The following is a 17,132-nucleotide window of genomic DNA, read 5'->3' as shown; positions in this document are numbered from 1 at the left end:
TTTTTTTTTTTTTTCCTTTCGAACGCGCGCGCGCGGAACCGCGCGCTGGGCTTTTTCCTACCGGGCGCGCGCCAGTGCGCACGCACGCTCACTCCCTTCGCCTCGGTCTCGCTGCGGGGCGCGGGGTTGGGGGGCTAACCGCTCGGTCCGCCGAGTCTTCCCGCAGCATCCCCAAGGTCGCTACTCAGGCGCTCCTTCTAGGTCTACTCCTTCACATAGGAACTCCCGGATATCGCCTGACACACGCCGTACCCGTCCCTTGTCGGGAGTCCTGTCGTCACAGGTATTAGGCATGGATGGCCCCAGCCTTGAAAAGGCGGTCACCCCCTCCTTCCCGCCCGCTCCGAGGGCCGGAACACCAGAGAGTGTAGGGACTCGGGTGTGGTGGCCTCTCGCTGGCCCAGGCAGCTCCAGAGCTCTTCCTTTCACGGGACCCTCAGGACCACCACCTAGAGGGCTGCCCTGGAGGCCCTGTGAGGCACCTTTCAGTCACTGATCAGACATTCTGAGGGTGTCCAGTGTTTGTTGAGTACCTACAGCCTGGGAATTTTGTTCAAATTTAGTCCACCTGCGGACATAATCAAGAATCCGACCCTTTTATCAAAAAATGGATGTTACCACTCCAACTCCGTAGGGGTTACCGAGGGAATTGGCTTAAGTGCAAGGTCCTCCATCAAGAAGACCCCGTCAATACCATTCTTTCTTACAAGAAGATGCTCAGTAAGACTTGAAGCTGGGAAGCATATATTCTTCCTGGGAGAGGGCAGAGGGTCATTCATTTGCTCATTCATTCAACAAAACTGTATTAAGCACCTACTTCATGCCAGGTTGGGTGATTATGGGGACAGTGGGAAATCAAGACAGACTTGAGTTCCTACCCTAGGGAATTCAGTCTGGTGGGGGTATCAGACCACCGCCAGAGAGGGACAATCTAAACCAGGACTATCTAACAGAATTATAATACAACCACATATGCCTTTTTAATTATTACATTAAAAAATTAAAGAAACGGGTGAAATTAACTTTAATATTTTATTTAACCCAATATATCCAAAATAAGTTATGTTTAATGAGAAAACATTTACATTGCTTCAACTTTAAATTTTCATTTAACTAAAATAAAATTAAAACTCTGAGGCATAAACAAAGATACTCATTTGTGGCATTGTAGCAAAAGGTTGGAAACTGTCCAATGTCCATTAATAGAAGTTTGGATAAATAAATGATCAATACCATGCCACTGGCAACTGTTGAAAAATGAGACCAAGCTATATGTAATTACTATGAGTTCATCTCTAAGATATATTAGGTGAGAAAGAGGTGCAGAACACTGTATGTAGTGCACTATTCGTAAGGATATCTTTTACATATATGCTTGAGTATGTACAGAACACCTGTAGAAAGACAAAACCAGGGTTACCTTTGTGAAGGGGAAACAAGGATAGGTTATCATGCATTATATGCTCCTTAGTATCTTTTCAATATTTTTTACCATGTCCATTTAAAAAAGTTGTTTAAATGGAGGATGGTAGCTAAGTCATAGAATCATCATAAGAATGAAACAAAACAATGTATTTAAAATGCCTAATCAATTCCCAAGATTGCCTCTGACATTACAGCCCCTCTGACTAATTAGGCCCTTCTGATACCAGCTTTCTGCACCCCTGTCACCTGATGTGAGAGCCATCTACGAGGCCACAGGAATTCATGCAGGGCATTATCGCAATGTGTGGAGCACACATCACCCTTCTTTTGGGTGGCCAAGTTTCCTTCTTATATGTACTCATAGCACTTTGTTCCTTTGATTCTTAAAAGTGAATCAGTAGCATAATTTAATTTGTTTTAAGCTTGAGAAGATTAAAAATTGCAGAAAAGTTCAAAGAATAATAGAACCCATCACTCAGAATTTCTCATTGTAATCAATTTTATGACAATTCTTTGATGTCTGCCTTCCCCGCTGAACTGTAAGGTCTATGGGGCAAGAACTGTATGCCGGCACGTTCCTATAACAGAGCACATGGAGCCTCCGAGTGACCCAAAAGGAGTGCAGTGCCCCCTAGAGCCAATTCTCTTTATTACAAAGGCATGGCTTGTTGGAATCTGGCCTTCCATCCCACCACATGGGAGAGTGGACTGCGGCTAAGAAGAGGATGCAGTGCGATGCCCAGTCACAGACCTGGTTTGCCTCCATAGTCAGTAAGACATACCAAACCTTGGCCCCAAGTACTAACTCCCCTAATTGACTGCAGGGTTTGAATTCTCCCGTTCGATTATCTTTGGGTTATCAAGATATTAAAAAGTCAAGACTATTGGAACTAAGGCATCTGGAGCTCACTCCGAATTTGGTTTTAAGGACAGATAATGGGATTAGGGAATCAAAGGTGGGGGAACTTTAGGAGAGAGGTTTCCTCTGAGGGTGACCCGAGGAAGTTGGTACATGGGGTAGGAGAGAGTGGCAAAAATAAATAAATAAACAGAGGCTTGGGGTTGGAAGGCCTTCTTTCTCTCTAACCCCCAAGGAATGTGCCCCCAAAGGGTCCTAACTGGTTGCTTTTTGCAGTCTAGCCAAGAGAAGTTGGACCCAGAGGAGATGTTAGAAACAGTGGAAAGTGATGGCAGTAACTGCAAATTTGTTACAAATGACTACTCTCTCAGCAGCTCTGGGGCCTCAAGGAGGAGCCAGTGGGGCAAATACGAGCTGTGGGGCCTGGCCCACTGGGCCATCCGCTGATGTGCAGGATCTGAAGCAGCTCACACAGGCTCCTGAAATGTGGTCCAAAGGAGCGGCAAGTGTAGGCTTGTAGGGGAAGAAAATGAGAAAAGCAACAGCAGGAGGGCAGCATGCAGTAGAAAGAGACAGAGGGGACGTTAGTGTCTGATAGCCAGTCATCAGTCACCAGTTCTCATTTGTGGGTCTGTAGGTCGGAGAGCTTCCTTGGCATCAGCTGGCAGAGCCTCTTCCTCCTCTGATATGGTAGAAGCAGCCTGAACTGTGGGTTGGATCTTTGTTTTGAATCTGTCCCATGTAGCCTTGAACACATCCCTTTCCCCCTCTGAATTCATGTTCCCCATAATGTATAATGGAAATAATACTATTTGCCTTTCAGAATTCTTTTGATAAGGAATGAAGTGATTGATGTGAAAACTTTTGGGGGGAGGGCTCTAACAAGTGACTGATGTGAAAACTCGAGGTGGGGGGGGCGCGGTTTCTACACATGAAAGGATGATACATTTTGCCTACTGCTTCCCCCAAATCCAGCCACCAAGTCTCTGCGGCAACACAGGGCTTAGGCTTAGTCATGCCAGAGGGTAGGCTCTGCTGACCTCACCTCAGGAGGCCCCGGGCCAAACTGATCTGGAACTCCAACCCCTCCAGGTAAGTGGTTCTCAGAGTTTAGTGTGCCTAAGATCAGCCGGCGAGATTGTAAACCTCAGATTTGGGGGCCCTACCATCAGGGTTACCAGTTCAGTAAGTCTGGTGTAGAGCCCGATAATTTGCATTCCCAACAAGGTCCCAGGTGATGCTGATGTGTGGCCTGGGGATCTCATTCTGGTAGGAGCTACTTCTTCAAACCCGAAGTTCATCAGGTTTCCTTCATCAGGCAGGCACAAGATGGCCTTCATTGCCCTCTGCTGGCCAGACTATAAATTCAGCTGTCATGTTTCCAGAGCAACTAAAAAGCACAAAGTAGGGGTTGGAGAGAAACAAACACTTCTCTGAGAACCAGAGGAGCCTAAAAACAGCAATCATAATGGTTTATTGCTTCAGAGTATACTTAAAAAGGAATTCACAGGAATTATTTGATCTTTGCAACAATCCTGTGAAGTAGGCAAGGCTGGCATTTTCCTTTTACAAATGAAGAAGACAAGCCCATCGTCAGACCCGTAATGACAGACTCCCTGACAGAGGGGGGCTTATTAAAAGTAAGATTCCCAATCCAAGAAGGAAAAGTAGAGGTTTGTTCTCACGAAGGCCAAGGAGAAGGGAATGGGGAAGAGGATGATGAACAGCAGATGCGTCATGAGTAAGAGAGCTACTTGATTCCACAAGCCAGGAAAGCCTGCAAAGCCAGAGGGCTGGATCCTTTCTCCAGTGGTGCAAGGTGGGGTCGACTCTTAGTACTGGGGGCTCCCTCATTTCAATTTTCTATTTCAGTAGTCAGACTTGAATGTCCATAGAATCACCCAGGGAATTTGTTAGAAGTGAAGATCCCTATACGCAACTAATGAATCATCGAACTTTACATCAGAAACCAGGGATGTACTGTGTGGTGACTAACATAATATAATAAAAAACATTTAAAAAGAAAAAAAGAAGTGAAGATCCCTGGGTCCCGCCACCATGGTTCTGCTTCAGTTGGTCCAGGACAGTACCCAGGGATCTGTATTTTAAGACAGNNNNTTTCCCTGGGGATCCCTGCAGGAGATCCAAGGATCGCACTCGGGAACTCCCAAGTCCTTGCAAGAAGCTCTCTTGACACACCACCAGCAGCAAAGAGATGTTATTTGCCTGTAACGGTATTCCTTTCTAGCCCCCCTCCCTGCTTCCTTCACCCATAATATCCTACGGGGTTATGACAGCCAATGTTAAGATTCAGTCCTCAACTCTTGTATTCACCCCACCCCAAGCCTCAATTTCCTCATCTATAAAATGGGGTCATACCTACTTCACCAGGCCTCCGTGAGGGTTAAATAAGAAGATGTGTCTTATGTATAGTTCCTGATGTTCAAAAAGTGTTCAATACACATGAGTTCATGGATCTTGACTTCTGAGTCCTAGTTCCTCAAAAAGTAGTAATGGCTAAGCTGGCCTCTTTTGGATTCCCACAGGTTTTTAAGCAACGGTCCTCAGGAGGACCAGGGAATAATCAAGGTGATGTCTTCTGCCAGACTCATTCCCCTATGGAAGGATTTTAAATACTTGGTAAATGACATCATACATAAGAGCAAGGTAATACATATGTAGGATATAAATATGTTATTGGCCTCTATCTTAATTGTTATGAGTACTTCAGAGGAGCATAGATTTTCCAGGGTGGCAGAAAGCAGGCACAGTAGACCATAAGACAATCGTCCTCTTAATAGGAAGTGGGCCATCCATTTCCAAATGAGCCTCGGGATCTCTCGCATGAACATTTTGATAGTGGAAGGTGAATACTTTGGAGCATTGTTAGAGGAACCAACCCTTTGGGGAGAGAGATTTTTCCAAAAGAGAAGGGAGAGTGGGGCACCTGGGTGGCTCAGTCATTAAGTGTCCGCTTTCGACTCAGGTCATGATCCCAGGGTCCTGGGATCGAGCCCTGCATCAGGCTCCCTGCTCAGCAGGAAGCCTGCTTCTCTCTCTCCCACTCCCCCTGCTTGTGTTCCCTCTCTTGCGGTGTCTCTCAAATAAATAAAATCTTAAAAAAGATAGAGAGAAGGGAGAAGGCACCAGACAGAACATTTGCTGACCTCAGTTTCGCGCTGGTTAGCTCTGTGTACACTATTCTAGGCGAATGTGTCATGGCGCATGTTCTGTCACCGTGGGATAATACATATTGTATATATTTTATCCTCCTCTGTCAAGTTTAAAGGCCAGGCAGGGTATTAAAGTCTTTTTTTTTTTAATTTTATTTATTTATTCGACAGAGATAGAGACAGCCAGCGAGAGAGGGAACACAAGCAGGGGGAGTGGGAGAGGAAGAAGCAGGCTCATAGTGGAGAAGCCCGATGTGGGGCTCGATCCCATAACGCCGGGATCACGCCCTGAGCCGAAGGCAGACGCTTAACGACTGTGCCACCCAGGCGCCCCAGGGTATTAAAGTCTTAACTTTGTGAACTTTTAAGCCTTAAGAACTTAAAGTTGCACCAACTTTTGTCACACTCTGTTACATTTCATGTAGGTCTGCGGCGATGCACTTCCCTGGGTAATGGTTAAATATGCCTTTTATGACATCTGTACCTTGTAGACAGAAGGGGGAGTGTTAGCAAATGGGTATGTTGGGAAGAACATCTGTTTTCCCCAGTACTCTCACCATGAAATTTGCCCATTTAGGCCCTGTAGGGGTTTGGTTCTCTCTTGTGTCGGGTTGTGTTACTTGCTTGTGAAGTGTAGGTGTCCTACGAACAACAAGTCGTGCATGTGTGGGTGTAACAGGCATGAGGCATGACCTTGGGAATGGCTTCAGTTGTGACTTGTGTGAGAATATATTTAGTGCACGTGTGTCCTGGTCTCTTCGTTTCATGCCATGTCTCTCCCCAGCAAACGTCAGAAGACCCAAAGAATGATGTGGTTGTGCTGAGTGACCAGTCCCAGATACTGTTCAGAGAGTCTCGCCATCCTCAAAATATGCCACTTATATGCTATTACTTCAGTGATGCCAACTTCTTTGCCTCCCTCTCTTGGGTGACAAGCGCCAAAGAAATCCAGGTAAAACTGCGTCGCCTTTCTTCTCCTCCTTAGCTCATTCGACAGGGGCCGTGCCCACATAAGCGCTCACCCCAGACTGACAAAGGGAGATCTACCTCTCGAATGAAAATGACCTAAATCTAGGGTTCCCCCTCTCCTCCCTTCTCCAATTACAGTCTCTCCTTGCGTAGATTTTCTGGTTCCCCTAAAGTAGGCCACGGTTAGGGAAAGGGTCCCAGGCTTCCTGCTTCTACAGTATTTCCAATTCCCATAACCGGGGTGGGGGGCAGTGGTGGTAAAAACACTTGAGAGTCTTCCACATCCTCCTCAGCACGAGCACAGGGGAAAGGAGCTGCATGTTCTGCCCTTTCCTCTTCTATCTTTCCTAGGCAGGGTCGATCTTACTCTCTTGTAGGCTGTAGTATGGATGAAGAGCAAAACTGAGGACATGGTCGAGAAGAGAACATTCTCCATGACTGAACGATTGCCACCCATCCAGTCCATGGTCCACACAGGTTCCTTTCATATCCTCGTGGCCTACTGTGGTGATCTGATCCTGCGGCTCTTTGGGGACCACTTCCGGTCGTTCAAACCCCTGGGTATAGTGCCCTGCCGCTTTAACATCAACTGCCTCTGCTACGACCCGGAAATGAAAATGCTTCTGTCAGGCATCCTGGGAGCAGTGGTCACCTGGATCATCGAGAGAAGCGGCAAGGGCCTCCAAGTAGCCCACATGGTTCCCATGTCTGGTGATGAGCTCGTCCAGGACATCAGGCTGAACGGCCCCAATGGCTCTCTCTTGGCGCTGTGTGAGACGGTGGTGAGGGTCCTTGAGCGCCAGGGCCACGGCCAGCTAGGAGAGGTTCAGAGGTTCACGTCCACCACCAGTGGCTCCTTTATCACCTGCTGCTTCACCTGTTTTGACCAGGGCTTTCTCTATGCTGGAAATAAGACTGGGGAAATCCAAGTATGGAGCCTCGTCCGGGGTAACTCTCTCCACAGTTTCAAGGCCCATTTCTCATCGGTGATCTGTATCCGCAGCCGGCCAGAAGCCCACACCCTGCTAACAGCTGGCAAGGAAGGCCTGATCAAGGAGTGGAACCTGACTTTGGGGAACCTGCTGCGGCGGCTAGAACTTGGAGAGGAACTGTATAAACTCGAGTTTATCGACAACATTACTTTCTTCTGCCAAACTACCCATACTTTCTCCTTGCGTCGCCTGCCTTGCTTCTACAGCCTCTTCAATGTCTGTGGCTCTGCTCCCCAGCAGCTGCGTCGGGTCCACTGCGGTGAAAACCGGTTCCGGATCCTGTGCAGTACTGAGGATGGCTTATTGCGCTTTGTGTCCCCACTCACAGGGGACCTTCTGGTCCTCACCTGGCCCTTCGCGATCCTGGACCAGGCTGTGGATTGGGCCTATGACCCAGAAAAAGAGGAGCTCTTTGTAGCAACAGGCAACGCAGAGGTACTGGTGTTTGACACGACCCGCTGCCCTTGCCCAGCCAAGTATCTCTTGTGCACCTCACCAGATTCTCAAGACTGGGTACAATGCCTGGCTTATGGGCATTTCCACCTGGGTCGGGGTCTACAAGGACTGGTGTTCTCTGGACACCAGAGTGGTGTGATAAGAGTGCTTTCCCAGAACTACTGTGCCCGAATAGAGAAGTTCATGCACTTTGGAGCTATACTGGCACTCTCTACACTACCTGGAGGGGTTTTTGGTAGCCGAGAAAACTCTTTGCTCTGTTCCTATGGAATGGATGACTATGTACACCTATCAGAAGCTGTGCTCGAGGGGAAGAAAGTACATTTGAAGCCCCTTGCCAGCATTCTCAGCAGCTGTCATCTAAAACACCTGATACTCTTACCCACATCTGTGGGCGCTATCACGGAGACTAACTGCCTGCGTCTCTGGAAGTTCCATGATTTTCTGTCCTCTGAGTCACAAGAAGGCTCAACGTTTATAGAGACATTGCCTCTGCACCAGTGTCCCATCACATCCTTTGATGTCTGCTGGTCCTTGAGTCTTTTTGTCACGGGGGGTATTGATGGGTCTGTCCGGGTCTGGAACTTCCATGGAAGACTTGTAGCCATGCTGGACTCATCGCTGCACTTTGGCCCACTCTGCTTTGCAAATGACCGGGGTGACTTGCTTGTGACTTTTAACCACAGTCTTTATCTGGTGTCCTGTCTAAAACTGCTTCACCCAACCCTGCTGGCTCGCCTTTCCTTTATGAGCATGACAGATGAAGTGCTAGAGGCCCCTAAGCCTTTCACACCAAGCTTCTTCTTCTCTTTTGAGACCATATTTGTGCCCAAGTATATCTACCTTGGAAAAGGGCAACAGGAATTAGTCGGTCTAGAGAAACTTGTCAATAAGCGGGCCATTGCCTTTGATCATACAGTGCCACATGTCATAGAAGAAGATGAGCAAGGGAGCCCCACATTACTGTCTGCCTTCAGATGTGGTTTCTTGCATAAAGAGGAAACTGATGGGATGGAGGTGAGCAAACCTCCCCATTACATGTTTCCTCCCCAACTACAGTTGACTACCTGGGATGGACTCAACCCCTACCAATTATTGCGATGCTACTTTGGTCATGGGCGGAAATGGCTCTTGGCTCCTGACTGCTACATCCCCAACTCAGTGATTCGTGCCCGTCTTTGGCCAGAGGGAAGTCCAATATACCTACAGTGCAACCTGCATTCACCCGTGTGGGAAATGGAATGGGACAAATCCGAACAATTCTTCTTCTGGCACAGTAGGGAAAAAGCTCTAAGTGATGCAGGAGAATATTCACAGGAAAGGGAGGATGCAGACTTCATAGAAATGAGATTGTCCAAGGATATAACTTACAGTGTCCTTACAGACTCAGCAAACCGTAGTTGGCTGGGGAAAAAGATGAGTGAAATAGCTATTAATAGCCTAGTAGAGACAATCCTCAACATTATGATCCACGCTTCTCCACTGAAGTACCAATGCTGTATTGGTGCACTGGGGCAAATCTTTGCCTCTTACGAGGTGTCTTCATCCCTGCGCTCTGAAACAGCCCATCGTCTACTGGATGACACCACCAATTCCAACCCACTGATCCGAGAGCTAGCCTGGGAAGGGCTGAAGCGTCTAGGAATGATTACTCATCTTTTTGCCATGCCTCTGGCCCAAGGATTGATGGACAAGGACCAAAGAGTGAGGAGTAAGGCCCTAAGCCTCATGGCTGACACTGGAATCCACTCTAAGTCCTCACTCTTAAACCTGATCCAGCACCGAGAGACCTTCCGGGAGATGCAGTAAGTTCTTTGTGTCTTCTGCAATTCTCGACTAGCCTCTAGTTTTCTTCTCCCTTTCCCTTCCTTCACTATCTCTTCATACCTGTCCATTAACTCTTCCTGTCCTTTTTCTCTTTCATAGTCTTTTTCCATTCCTAGACCATCCTGACAATCCTGACTCCTTCCTGTCTCCATTTTTTCTCCTGCTCCTGTCTGTCCCCTAACTCTTGAGTTCCCCTTTTCATTCTTTTCTCCTACCCCCTCAGTCCCCATACAAACCACTCCATTCATTGCCACCTTAGCTTTCTAGACTTTTTCTTTCTTGTTGGCCATCCTTTACCTCGATGTACACTGTCTGTGTTGGCCACTGTGCCAAGGCCCCTGCCTGTTCCACAGCAGTTCCTTCCTTTTCGTTCTCCCTGTTGTCCCTAATTCACCATGGTCTTTCCTCTCCTTTGACTTTCATAGGCAGGAAATGATTGGGGAGGAATCCCTAGACCATCTGTTGGGGATGCGGGCCACAGATCTCCAAGTCCTTCATACTCAAGTGGAGCAGCGATTAAATGAAAACCTGACCTTGTCAGAGGGACAGGAAAAACCTGCTTTTTCTTTAGAGGTCTCAAGGGTTTCTGAACATGTATCCCTTTCCAAGCAACCTGATGTAATTCCTGAAGAAACTGAAGCTGCCACGAAGTCCGGCAAAGGCCAAAGACGGGGCCGAGCGGCAGTCAAAAAGCACAGTATGTATGGGGTGATCTGGTTCATGCCTCAGGGTCTCCAAGAGGCAACACAGTTAGGGCTAACTGTGGGTCAAGAGTTATCAATCAGGTGGGACTGGAGACAAGCAGACAGATCTTTTCTTAGAAACTTCCTAGAAAGAATCTGCCCAAATTCAGGGATACTCCAGTGCTTATCTCCATAGGATTTGGAAGGGGGGAGTGCTGGAATAAAGCAAGGAGAATCCTTTCTTTTTTTTAAAAGGCCTCAGCCCCGTGCTACTTCTTTTATGGCAATTCCTCTTACTCATGCCATTAGTGGGAAAGATGTGACTTAAGCCTCCCATGCCTTCCTTATCTCCGTCTCCTGATCTTCCCTGCAGCCCGAAAATTGTGGAGGGCCTTCAAGAAGATAAAAGAGGCTGGCAAAGAGCCAGGTCCCTTAGAGGGTGAAAGTGACCAGAGGGAAGCTGCACCAGTTTTGGTGGAGGATACAGCCACCCATTCTAGAATGTCTTCAACCATCAGTGTGTTAAAGATTTCAAAAGATGGTGAGCAACACCCTCCAGAGAAAGATACCTCAAAGGACCATTTTGCATTGACCCTGAAGATGCTGAGGAAAATACATGACAGAAAAGGCAAGAAAAGAACAGTTCAGAAACCCCAAAAGAGGCACAAGAAGAAGACAAAAGACGCTGAAGTTACAACTGAGGAATCTCTACCTGCTGTAAAGAAAGAACTAGTGGTGAAGCAGCTGAAAGCCAAAGGGCGGGGTGCTGCTGGAGCACCTGGCCGCAAGACCATCCCTGAAGAGGGCTCCTCATGGAGGGATGATCTCTGTCGTCTTATGACCCTTAGAATATCTGGTTCCCAAACAAAAATGTCAGAAGCTCTGAACATGGAGCTAGTGACCATGGCTCAGGAAGTGCTGGCAGATCAACAGCCCAGTTGGGAACTTTTTCAGGAGATCTGCCCCTTGCTGGAGAAAAAAAGTGAGGTTCTGCTTGAGGACCTCCAATGGGATATAGCCTGGCCAGAGGAGAGACCAATTTTTATTCATGAAAGGGCAATTAGAGAAGACATGATGGTCAGAAGGGAGGACGAGATACCAGAGGTGCAAGAGCAAGTGCAAAAGGAAGCAGAGGACACGCCATACTTGCAGGAAACCCAGGTGATTCCCAAAAAAGGCAAGAAAAAGAAAATTATCTTTTTAGGACCCAGTAGCCTAACCAAGGGAAAACGAATATCGAAGAAAGAAGAGAAGAATTCCTTTAAGAAGCCCTTTAAGCAAGAGAGGAAAGAAGTTCAGCAGGAAATAAAAGTGGATAAAAAAGAGACTGTGAGCAAAGGAGAGAGGGATGTGAGTCAGGAAATAGAGGAAGTGGCCAAACCAGAGGAGGAGGAAGTAGTTAAGCAAGAAGAAAGGCCAATTATGGATGAGAGGAAGCTGTCTTGGCAGGAGTGGAAGAAGTCCTGGGATGAGTGGAAACAGGCCCAGGATGAGACAAAGATATCCTGGGATGAATGGAAGAATGCTTGGGACAAGAGGCATCTTGAGGAAGAGGAGAAACAACAAACAGATGAAAGGAAGCCACTCCCAGAGGAGGAAAAGCTGGATGTGGACAAGCTGAGATGGGATGAATGGTTAGACGTCTGGGAAAAGATAGAGGCCAGGTCCAGAGAAGAACACAAGGATGAGGAGGAATTGACCCTGGAGGGAGAAGAATTGTCTCAGGAATGGGGAGAAGAAGAACAAGAAGAGGTGATGTCAGAGGAGCAGAGACAGATCCAAAAAGAATATAATCAGGCCTGGATCGAGAGGAAACGAGCCCAGGCTGAAAGGAAACGAGCCCAAGAAGAAAGGAAGCTAGCCCAAGAGGAAGAGAAGCTAGCACAGGAAGAGAGAAAACTGGCCCAGGAAGAGAGAAAACTGGCCAGGGAATATGGGAAACTGGCTCAGAGAGACAGGACAATGGTCCAGGCAGAGAGAAACTTTGTCCACAATGAGGAAAAGTTGGCCCAAAGAGAGGATAAGTTAAGCCAAGAAGCAGAGAAACTGGCCCAGAAAAGGAAGAAACTGGCCAAGCAATTTGAGGAACTGGCTCGAGAAGAAGAGAAAACAGCAAAGAAAGGAGGGAAGCTGGCTGAAGTAAAAAAGATACTGGCCCAGAAAATGGAAAAACTGACCCAGAAAGAGCAAGATCTGGCACTGCAAGAAAAGGAACTAGCCCAGGAATTGGAGGAGCTCATGTGGGAAGAGGAGGAACTGGTGCGGAAAGAAGAGGAACTGAATCAGGAATTGAAGGATCTGGCTGAGGAAGAGGAGGGACTGGTTCAGGAAGAGAAGACACTGGCCTGGCAAGAGCAGAAACTGATTAAGGAAGAGAAAACACTGGCCCTGGAAGAAGAACTACTGATCCAGGAAGAGAAGAAACTGGCCCAGGACAAGGAAAAACTGCCTGGGGAAGAGGAAAATCTTGCCCAGAAAAGGAAGAAACTGATGGAGAACAAGTTAAAACTGGCCCAGGAAAAAGAAAAATTGGCCCAGGACAAGGAGAAACTCACGAAGAACAAGAATATACTAGCCTGGAGGGAGAAGTCTCTGGCTCAGGAGAAGGAGAATCTGCTTCAGGAGAAAGTGAAATTGGCTCAGAGGAAAGAGAACTTCCTCCAGGTCAAACAAAACCTCGCCCAGAACAAAAATAAATTAGTCCAAGCAAAGGAGAAACTGGACATGTACAAGAAGAAACTTGCGCAGGTAGAGAAGAAGCTGATGGAAGAAAAGGAAAAACTTTCCCAGAAGAAGGAGAAGCTGGACGAGGCAGAGAAAAAGCTGACCCAATTAGAGGAAAGTCTGGCTCAGAAGCAGCACAATCTAGCCCAAGACAAGATGGAATTAGCTACGGAGAAGAGGGCAGTATTTCAAGAACTGAAAATGCTCAGAGGAGAGTGGGATAGTGCCAAGGAAGAAAAGGCACTGGGCACAGAAATGAAGAAACTGGCCCAGGAGAAGATCAGGCTGGCTGAGGAAAAGCAAATTCTCTCTGCAGGAGAGACTGAAGAAACCTTAAAACAGATAAGACTGACTAAGAATGAACTAGAACTAATCAAGAGGAAATTGTCACTAGAGGAGAAGATACTGAGGTATGAAGATAGGGTATTGGCCACAGAGCAAAGGGACATTGCCAAAGGAAAACTGGAATTTACCAGAGGAGGGAGAGTCTTTGCCCAGGAAGAGAGGAAGCTAGCCAAAGTAGTAAGGAAGTTGATTAAAGAAAAGGAGGGCACTTCCAGGGCACAATCAAAAGTGAGCAGCAAAGTCTTAAAGGCACTTCGAGATCTTACTAAAAAAGAAATGAAACTGACCCAGGAAGAAATAGAGATGACAAAGATGAAGAGGAACTTCTTTGTTAAGGAAAGGAGATTGAGCAAGGAACAAAATAAACTTGATGCCAAAGAGTGGGATTTTTCTGAGGAAGAACCAGAAGTAACCAAAGATGAGAAGAAACTGGCTAAGAAGCAGAGAAAACTGGCCAAGGAAATGAAAAGAATGATGAAGAAAGAGAAAAAAATAACTGAGGAAGAAAGCAGATTGGCCAGACAACAGAGAGAAGTCATACAGGAAGAAGAGGAGGAAGGACTAACAAAGGATGAAGAGGTAATACCACTGCTTGAACAAAGGTCAAGAAAGAGAGAAGAGAAAGGAAGAAAAGAGCTAAAGACAGTTGATACACCATGGGAAAAGCTTCCTAGTCAAAAGGAAAGTAGAGATAGCCTTTCTGAAGAAATGGAAAGCTTATTAGATGAAATAGAGCAAGAGAGTTTGTCTGAGGAAGAGGAGGAGGAGGAAGAAGAGGAGGAGGAGGAAGAAGAGGAGGAGGAGGAAGAGGAGGAGGAAAGGAAGGTGGCAGAGGAGGCAGAGGTAGAGGGGGAAGAGGAGAGAAAGAAGGAGAAAGAGAAGAAGAAGGAGAAAGAGAAGAAAAAGAAGAAAAAGAAGAAGTTGTTTCAGGAGGAGGAGGAGAAGGAGGAGGAGGAGAAAGAGGAGGAAGAGGAGGAGGAGGAAGGGGAGGAGGAGGAAGGGTCTGAAGAGGAGGAGGAGGAAAGCATCAGTGAGGAAGAGTCAGAAAGTCTGCGTGAGGAAGAGTCAGAAAGTCTGAGTGAGAAAGAAGAGGGGGAAAGCTCACTGAAAAAAGAGGCAGACAAGAAAAAAGAGATCTTAAAAAAAGAAAAATTATTTAAGTCACAAGAGGAAAGACAAAAAGACCAAAGAGGAAGAGAAATAATCCCTTCTATTGGAAAAAGAATCCCTGATATCAAAGACAGTGCTATACAACTAAAAATTCTGAAAGCCCCTTCCAGGAAAGTGATCCCAATAGCTCTGGGCAGACAAGAGAAGATACCAGTACCAGTGTCTATGAAACAAGTACCCTGGGAAGAAAAGGCCAGAGCACCTGAGGCATCCAGGATACTTCCAGAGTCAAGGTTTATGGATAGGCAAGGAGAACTGTTGAAGAAATATAAGCCCAAACCTCTACAACTTTTGGATACAGTTTTGGAGTCCCCAGAGCGAGACTTAAAGACTCCATATTTACCTCACATATTGAGGAAGACCATGGAAGCTCACAACCTCCAAGGCGAACCACTGGAGCCCAAATGGCAGTGGATTTTGAAGCATCATCCAGCTCTGATGAGAAAGACTAAGGTACCTGTGCCCCAAATCTGGGCCAAGGAAATAGGTGCTCAGGTAGGACTCTCAGATATAGAATGGATCCACCATGTCCTAGAACGGATGGAGGCAGGAGAACAGCTTTCTAGGGATAGTTTCCACAGATTGTGCCAGCTTCTCAAAGACCTCACCTCAAAGGGAAACTTAGAGTGGCTACATCTGGCCCAACTTGAAGCCATTGTGTATCATCACAAGCAGGTCCTGGAATCACAAAGCACACATATCTCAAAACCCAGTAAGGAGCCCATGGGTCCAAAGTACCTGAAAGTGATCCCGCCTATAAAAGGAAAGGAAAGCTGGTTAAAACCTTTTGCTGTTCCCATACCAAAGTCCCCATTAGGTACCAAAGGGATTCCAACCCCAAAGGGCGTAAATTGGCATCTTCTAGAAGAGCCTTACAGGAGTGCATGGGCAGAGCAGATATCCACTGCTCTCAAGGAGATGGAGGTGCAACACTTTCATCCTGCCACAGGAGACATTTTCATAGGTGCCCATGCCTCTGTAGAAAAACAAACCCTTGCACTGATGTTTCAAAAGGACTTCTGGGATTTTAAGGACAAAGGCAGGTTTCCCAGATTGCCCAAGCTGGAGAAGAAGGCACAGGCCATCTCTAAGAAAAAGGAAGAGGTGCCTCTCTGGGAGACATTTGTGGCACTGTACTATGTCTTGCGGATGTTGCAGCAACGATATGCAAAAGACAGTGCTGCTTGGATGGAACAGTTCCACCAGCTCATGGACCTGTACCAACTTAAGTCACCCCGAATCCAGAAGCTGCTACAGGAGCTGTTATTGAGAGAGGAACCCCAATCCCAAGAGATCACCTACGAGGAGGCCCTGAAGGCCATGGAGCTGGTTCCTGGGGAGCGCTTGTTCTGCCACCTGTTTTGTGGTGGCTCTCAAAACCCTAAAGGTCCTCTGGAGTTCCGGGAGGTGGTGTCCCTCCCAGGTCAGAATAACGTCCGTACCATGAGTCCCATGGGCATTGCTCAGTATGGGATCTTAGAACTTGCCTGGAAGAGCCTGCCCCAAGCCGATATTCACCTCACCAAGGAAATGCCCCACATCATTGCTCCCGCCCCCTAATTTGGGACTGACTGGAGGTCAGGACTTTTCATTCCCACCTGGAGGAAGGACTTGTCACCCTAATCTAGACCCTTATCCCTAGGGCCCACACAGAGGTAGGGCCTTTCCCTACCTAGCTCCAGAAACCAGCTTCCATATGTGGAATAAAGAGGAGGTTCTCATTTTCAGCATCCCTGTAATGTGTCCCTCTTCCTCAAACATTGCTCCTCCAGAAGGGTAGCCAGGGAGACCAGATATATACTCCCGAGAATGGGAAAACATCCCAAAAGCCAGTGGGTGCTCACCCTCTGGAGGCCTTCAGGCAGAAGAGTCTTTCCTTGTCTTCTTCCTTCCTTGCCTCCCCCCATCCTCCCCTAAAGACTATAGGAAGGAAAGATGAATGAATATTTGGCATTAATATTAGAGGCACTGACATAGTAGGAAGAAAATGGACTTTAGTATCAGAAGACCTGGCATAGTTCTTGGAGGTTTGCAGTGGAGGCAGACTCTATTTCCCTGTTCATAACTCTGCATGCTGATGACTGGAGTCCCAAACAGCAGGTGTGGTGGGTGTTGAGGGGACCCTGAGAGTATCTCATGAGTCCCTTCCCTCTAGCAATGAAGAAGACAAGAGTTAAAGGGAAGGGGTAGTAAAGTGGAGGAAGTTGTCCCTGCTGGTAACTGTGTTCCCTCCCTGATCCCTCCCCACCATGGAAACTTCAGAATTGCCTTTCTCCAGGTAAGCTGAGCCTTCCATCAGCTTCTAGCAAGGAGCCCGTCTGTGCTATTTGCCACCCAGCATCGTGACGTCGTCTTTGTTATTCTGTTCCCTCTACCTGTGTTTGGTTTTGTGGGAGAAGCCAGAGATAGAGGGCAAGAGAACATTCTGAGAAGTTGGGAGTCACTCAGAGGCCAAGCAGTACAGGCCCATGTGGAGGGTACAAGAGCTATGGGCTGGAGATATGAAGCC

The 17,132-nt window shown here is 47.2% G+C and overlaps 1 protein-coding gene across 1 annotated transcript; it reads left to right on the top strand.

Moving 5' to 3' along the window:
- The first annotated feature begins 4,876 nt into the window (after positions 1-4,876).
- Positions 4,877-16,208, top strand: LOC103661059 (WD repeat-containing protein 87-like). The gene is made up of 6 exons (XM_008688734.2): positions 4,877-4,951; positions 6,242-6,409; positions 6,804-9,679; positions 10,127-10,398; positions 10,758-14,278; positions 14,384-16,208. The coding sequence occupies exons 1-6, from the start codon at positions 4,877-4,879 to the stop codon at positions 16,181-16,183; spliced, it is 8,712 nt and encodes a 2,903-aa protein (XP_008686956.2). The 3' UTR covers positions 16,184-16,208.
- The last annotated feature ends 924 nt before the right edge of the window (positions 16,209-17,132 follow it).

The sequence above is a fragment of the Ursus maritimus genome, unplaced genomic scaffold (genome assembly GCF_017311325.1).
Source record: "Ursus maritimus isolate PB19 unplaced genomic scaffold, ASM1731132v1 scaffold_19, whole genome shotgun sequence".
Taxonomy (NCBI): Eukaryota; Metazoa; Chordata; class Mammalia; order Carnivora; family Ursidae; genus Ursus; species Ursus maritimus.
This window is presented reverse-complemented; position numbering and strand designations above follow the sequence as displayed.